This window comes from Rutilus rutilus, assembly GCF_951802725.1.
Source record: "Rutilus rutilus genome assembly, chromosome: 17".
Classification (NCBI taxonomy): Eukaryota; Metazoa; Chordata; class Actinopteri; order Cypriniformes; family Leuciscidae; genus Rutilus; species Rutilus rutilus.
In genome coordinates, this window is record NC_140230.1 from 804,001 (window position 1) to 810,000 (window position 6,000).

A 6,000-nucleotide genomic window follows, 5' to 3' on the forward strand; every position below is an offset into this window, starting at 1 on the left:
ACAGAGACGTTGTGGTAGTTTGATGATAACCCTGTTCAGAGCGAGAGCGATGACGTTTGACAGTGAACAGTGAAGCAGTGACTGAGGAGATTCTCAACAATATCAGCTCACACACACACACACACACACACACACACACACACACACACACACACACACACACTCACACTCAGTGAACAGTGGCTGTGACAGAGGAGATTCTTAACAATATCAGCTGTTGAATATGGAGGCAGGAGCCGGTGCCAGCTGGAGTTCTCTCCATACACTGCTGACTCACACACACACTCATTCATACACACACACACACACACACACACGTGCGCACACACTCACTCACTCAAACACTTACAGTTTTTTAGAGTTGTTATAAACCTTCACATGATCTCTTATGATACGTGTGATGATTCCCAGTAAACATTAACAAGCTTTACATGTTCAGAGAATTAAACTGTTCAAACATTTCAAATAATGTTTATTTGATCAAAAATACAGTAAAAACAGTGAAATATTATTCCAGTGTAAATCATCTGTTTTCTATGTGAATATCTAGTAAAGTGTAATTTATTCCTGTGATCAAAGCTGAATGTTCAGCATCATTACTCCAGTCTTCAGTGTCACATGATCCTTCACAAATCACTCATTAAATATATTAATATTTGTATTAAGGATGCATTAAATTGATCAAAAGTGAGAATAAAGAATTCAGTTTCAAGTAAATGCTGTTCTTTTGAACTTCCTGTTTGTTAAAGAATCCTGAAAATAAAATATGAAGCTGTTATTTAACATTGATAATAATCATAAATGTTTCTTGATCATCCAATCCTCATATTAGAGTGATTCCTGAAGGATCATGTGACACTGAAGACTGGAGTAATGATGATGAACATCAGCTTTGATCACAGGAGTAAATTACACTTTACTGTATATTCACATAGAAAACAGATGATTTACACTGGAATAATATTTCACAATATTACTGTATTTTTGATCAAATAAACGCCTTGGTGAGCAGAAGAGCCTCCTTCAGACACAGTAAACCATCTTATGACAAACGCTGTAAGGCTAGTGTGTGTGTGTGTGTGTGTGTGTGTGTGTGTGTGTGTGTGTGTACTCCAGCGCAGCTATGGTGTGTGTTCAGCAGATGTGCAGTGTGTGTGAGATACTCTTATGATGTGTGTGTGTGTGTGTGTGTGTGTGTGTACTCCAGCGCAGCTATGGTGTGTGTTCAGCAGATGTTGCAGTGTGTGTGAGATACTCTTATGATGTGTGTGTGTGTGTGTGTGTGTGTGTGTGAAAGAGATACTCTTATGATACTTCATGTGTTTCAGTCGTTCATACGCAGGTTTAAGACTTTCTTACAGCATTACAGGAGCCTGTAATAAACACTGCAGTGTGTCTGTGTGTGTGTGTGTGTGTGTGTGTGTGTGTGTGTGTGTGTGTGTGTGTGTGTGTTCTTACCAAACACCTCATCCGGTACCTCCGGCGACTCCGCTGACTTCTGATCATCTACGGTTGACGATCCCTTCAAACACACAAATACAACACTTTACATTTACAGCCAAATATTGATCAACTGTGTGAGTGTTTGAGTGTGTGTGTGTGTGTGTGTGTGTGTGTGTGTGTGTGTGTGTGTGAGAGAGAGAGAGAGAGAGAGAGAGAGAGAGAGAGAGAGAGTGTGTGAGTGTGTGTGTGAGAGTTGTTACTTTTTGACAACTCTAGTGTGTGTGAGCATGTGTGTGAGCGTGAGTGTGTGAGCTCACACACACACACACGCACGTCTCGCTGCTCGTCTTCAGTCACTGATGTCATTGCTGTAAACATCTCTGCTTTGTCTTCTTGAAATGTAAAATTAGGATAAAACACTGAAGACTACATATTTATTTACTGTGAGTAACTGTGATTACAGCCTAAAAACACAGTTTAATCACGCAATATAAGGTGAAGGTGTGTGTGTGTGTAACTCACGCAATATAAGGTGAAGTGTGTGTGTGTAACTCACGCAATATAAGGTGTGTGTGTGTGTGTGTGTGTAACTCACGCAATATAAGGTGAAGGTGTGTGTGTGTGTAACTCACGCAATATAAGGTGAAGGTGTGTGTGTGTGTGTGTGTGTGTGTGTAACTCACGCAATATAAGGTGAAGGTGTGTGTGTGTGTGTAACTCACGCAATATAAGGTGAAGGTGTGTGTGTGTGTGTAACTCACGCAATATAAGGTGAAGTGTGTGTGTGTGTGTGTGTAACTCACGCAATATAAGGTGAAGTGTGTGTGTGTAACTCACGCAATATAAGGTGAAGGTGTGTGTGTGTGTGTGTGTGTAACTCACGCAATATAAGGTGAAGTGTGTGTGTGTAACTCACGCAATATAAGGTGAAGTGTGTGTGTGTAACTCACGCAATATAAGGTGAAGGTGTGTGTGTGTGTGTGTGTGTAACTCACGCAATATAAGGTGAAGTGTGTGTGTGTAACTCACGCAATATAAGGTGAAGTGTGTGTGTGTAACTCACGCAATATAAGGTGAAGGTGTGTGTGTGTGTGTGTAACTCACGCAATATAAGGTGAAGGTGTGTGTGTGTGTAACTCACGCAATATAAGGTGAAGGTGTGTGTGTGTGTAACTCACGCAATATAAGGTGAAGTGTGTGTGTGTAACTCACGCAATATAAGGTGAAGGTGTGTGTGTGTGTAACTCACGCAATATAAGGTGAAGGTGTGTGTGTGTGTAACTCACGCAATATAAGGTGAAGGTGTGTGTGTGTGTGTGTGTGTGTAACTCACGCAATATAAGGTGAAGGTGTGTGTGTGTGTGTGTGTGTAACTCACGCAATATAAGGTGAAGGTGTGTGTGTGTGTGTGTGTGTAACTCACGCAATATAAGGTGAAGTGTGTGTGTGTAACTCACGCAATATAAGGTGAAGTGTGTGTGTGTAACTCACGCAATATAAGGTGAAGGTGTGTGTGTGTGTGTGTGTGTGTGTGTAACTCACGCAATATAAGGTGAAGTGTGTGTGTGTAACTCACGCAATATAAGGTGAAGTGTGTGTGTGTGTAACTCACGCAATATAAGGTGAAGGTGTGTGTGTGTGTGTGTGTGTGTGTGTAACTCACGCAATATAAGGTGAAGTGTGTGTGTGTAACTCACGCAATATAAGGTGAAGTGTGTGTGTGTAACTCACGCAATATAAGGTGAAGGTGTGTGTGTGTGTGTGTGTGTGTAACTCACGCAATATAAGGTGAAGGTGTGTGTGTGTGTGTGTGTGTAACTCACGCAATATAAGGTGAAGTGTGTGTGTGTAACTCACGCAATATAAGGTGAAGGTGTGTGTGTGTGTGTGTGTGTGTGTAACTCACGCAATATAAGGTGAAGTGTGTGTGTGTAACTCACGCAATATAAGGTGAAGTGTGTGTGTGTAACTCACGCAATATAAGGTGAAGTGTGTGTGTGTAACTCACGCAATATAAGGTGAAGTGTGTGTGTGTAACTCACGCAATATAAGGTGAAGTGTGTGTGTGTAACTCACGCAATATAAGGTGAAGTGTGTGTGTGTAACTCACGCAATATAAGGTGAAGTGTGTGTGTGTAACTCACGCAATATAAGGTGAAGTGTGTGTGTGTAACTCACGCAATATAAGGTGAAGGTGTGTGTGTGTGTGTGTGTGTAACTCACGCAATATAAGGTGAAGTGTGTGTGTGTAACTCACGCAATATAAGGTGAAGTGTGTGTGTGTAACTCACGCAATATAAGGTGAAGTGTGTGTGTGTAACTCACGCAATATAAGGTGAAGGTGTGTGTGTGTGTGTGTGTGTAACTCACGCAATATAAGGTGAAGTGTGTGTGTGTGTAACTCACGCAATATAAGGTGAAGTGTGTGTGTGTGTAACTCACGCAATATAAGGTGAAGGTGTGTGTGTGTGTAACTCACGCAATATAAGGTGAAGTGTGTGTGTGTGTAACTCACGCAATATAAGGTGAAGGTGTGTGTGTGTGTGTGTAACTCACGCAATATAAGGTGAAGGTGTGTGTGTGTGTAACTCACGCAATATAAGGTGAAGGTGTGTGTGTGTGTGTGTGTGTGTAACTCACGCAATATAAGGTGAAGGTGTGTGTGTGTGTGTGTGTGTAACTCACGCAATATAAGGTGAAGGTGTGTGTGTGTGTGTGTGTGTAACTCACGCAATATAAGGTGAAGTGTGTGTGTGTAACTCACGCAATATAAGGTGAAGTGTGTGTGTGTAACTCACGCAATATAAGGTGAAGGTGTGTGTGTGTGTGTGTGTGTGTGTGTAACTCACGCAATATAAGGTGAAGTGTGTGTGTGTAACTCACGCAATATAAGGTGAAGTGTGTGTGTGTGTAACTCACGCAATATAAGGTGAAGGTGTGTGTGTGTGTGTGTGTGTGTAACTCACGCAATATAAGGTGAAGTGTGTGTGTGTAACTCACGCAATATAAGGTGAAGTGTGTGTGTGTAACTCACGCAATATAAGGTGAAGGTGTGTGTGTGTGTGTGTGTGTGTAACTCACGCAATATAAGGTGAAGGTGTGTGTGTGTGTGTGTGTGTGTAACTCACGCAATATAAGGTGAAGTGTGTGTGTGTAACTCACGCAATATAAGGTGAAGGTGTGTGTGTGTGTGTGTGTGTGTGTAACTCACGCAATATAAGGTGAAGTGTGTGTGTGTAACTCACGCAATATAAGGTGAAGTGTGTGTGTGTAACTCACGCAATATAAGGTGAAGTGTGTGTGTGTAACTCACGCAATATAAGGTGAAGTGTGTGTGTGTAACTCACGCAATATAAGGTGAAGTGTGTGTGTGTAACTCACGCAATATAAGGTGAAGTGTGTGTGTGTAACTCACGCAATATAAGGTGAAGTGTGTGTGTGTAACTCACGCAATATAAGGTGAAGTGTGTGTGTGTAACTCACGCAATATAAGGTGAAGGTGTGTGTGTGTGTGTGTGTGTAACTCACGCAATATAAGGTGAAGTGTGTGTGTGTAACTCACGCAATATAAGGTGAAGTGTGTGTGTGTAACTCACGCAATATAAGGTGAAGTGTGTGTGTGTAACTCACGCAATATAAGGTGAAGGTGTGTGTGTGTGTGTGTGTGTAACTCACGCAATATAAGGTGAAGTGTGTGTGTGTGTAACTCACGCAATATAAGGTGAAGTGTGTGTGTGTGTAACTCACGCAATATAAGGTGAAGGTGTGTGTGTGTGTAACTCACGCAATATAAGGTGAAGTGTGTGTGTGTGTAACTCACGCAATATAAGGTGAAGGTGTGTGTGTGTGTGTGTAACTCACGCAATATAAGGTGAAGTGTGTGTGTGTAACTCACGCAATATAAGGTGAAGTGTGTGTGTGTAACTCACGCAATATAAGGTGAAGGTGTGTGTGTGTGTGTGTGTGTAACTCACGCAATATAAGGTGAAGGTGTGTGTGTGTGTGTAACTCACGCAATATAAGGTGAAGTGTGTGTGTGTAACTCACGCAATATAAGGTGAAGGTGTGTGTGTGTGTGTGTGTAACTCACGCAATATAAGGTGAAGGTGTGTGTGTGTGTGTGTAACTCACGCAATATAAGGTGAAGTGTGTGTGTGTGTGTGTGTAACTCACGCAATATAAGGTGAAGTGTGTGTGTGTGTAACTCACGCAATATAAGGTGAAGTGTGTGTGTGTGTGTGTGTAACTCACGCAATATAAGGTGAAGTGTGTGTGTGTAACTCACGCAATATAAGGTGAAGGTGTGTGTGTGTGTGTGTGTAACTCACGCAATATAAGGTGAAGTGTGTGTGTGTAACTCACGCAATATAAGGTGAAGGTGTGTGTGTGTGTGTGTGTAACTCACGCAATATAAGGTGAAGTGTGTGTGTGTAACTCACGCAATATAAGGTGAAGGTGTGTGTGTGTGTGTGTAACTCACGCAATATAAGGTGAAGTGTGTGTGTGTAACTCACGCAATATAAGGTGAAGGTGTGTGTGTGTGTGTGTAACTCACGC

The 6,000-nt window shown here is 41.9% G+C and overlaps 1 protein-coding gene across 1 annotated transcript in view; it reads right to left on the minus strand.

Moving 5' to 3' along the window:
* LOC311306989 (myelin basic protein-like) overlaps positions 1-6,000 on the minus strand; it is a 27,830-nt gene that overhangs the window by 13,682 nt on the left and 8,148 nt on the right. The window contains exon 3 of the mRNA XM_084435669.1: positions 1,459-1,522. Within this exon, the coding sequence (XP_084291795.1) occupies positions 1,459-1,522 (64 nt within the window). The remainder of the gene's footprint in view (positions 1-1,458; positions 1,523-6,000) is intronic.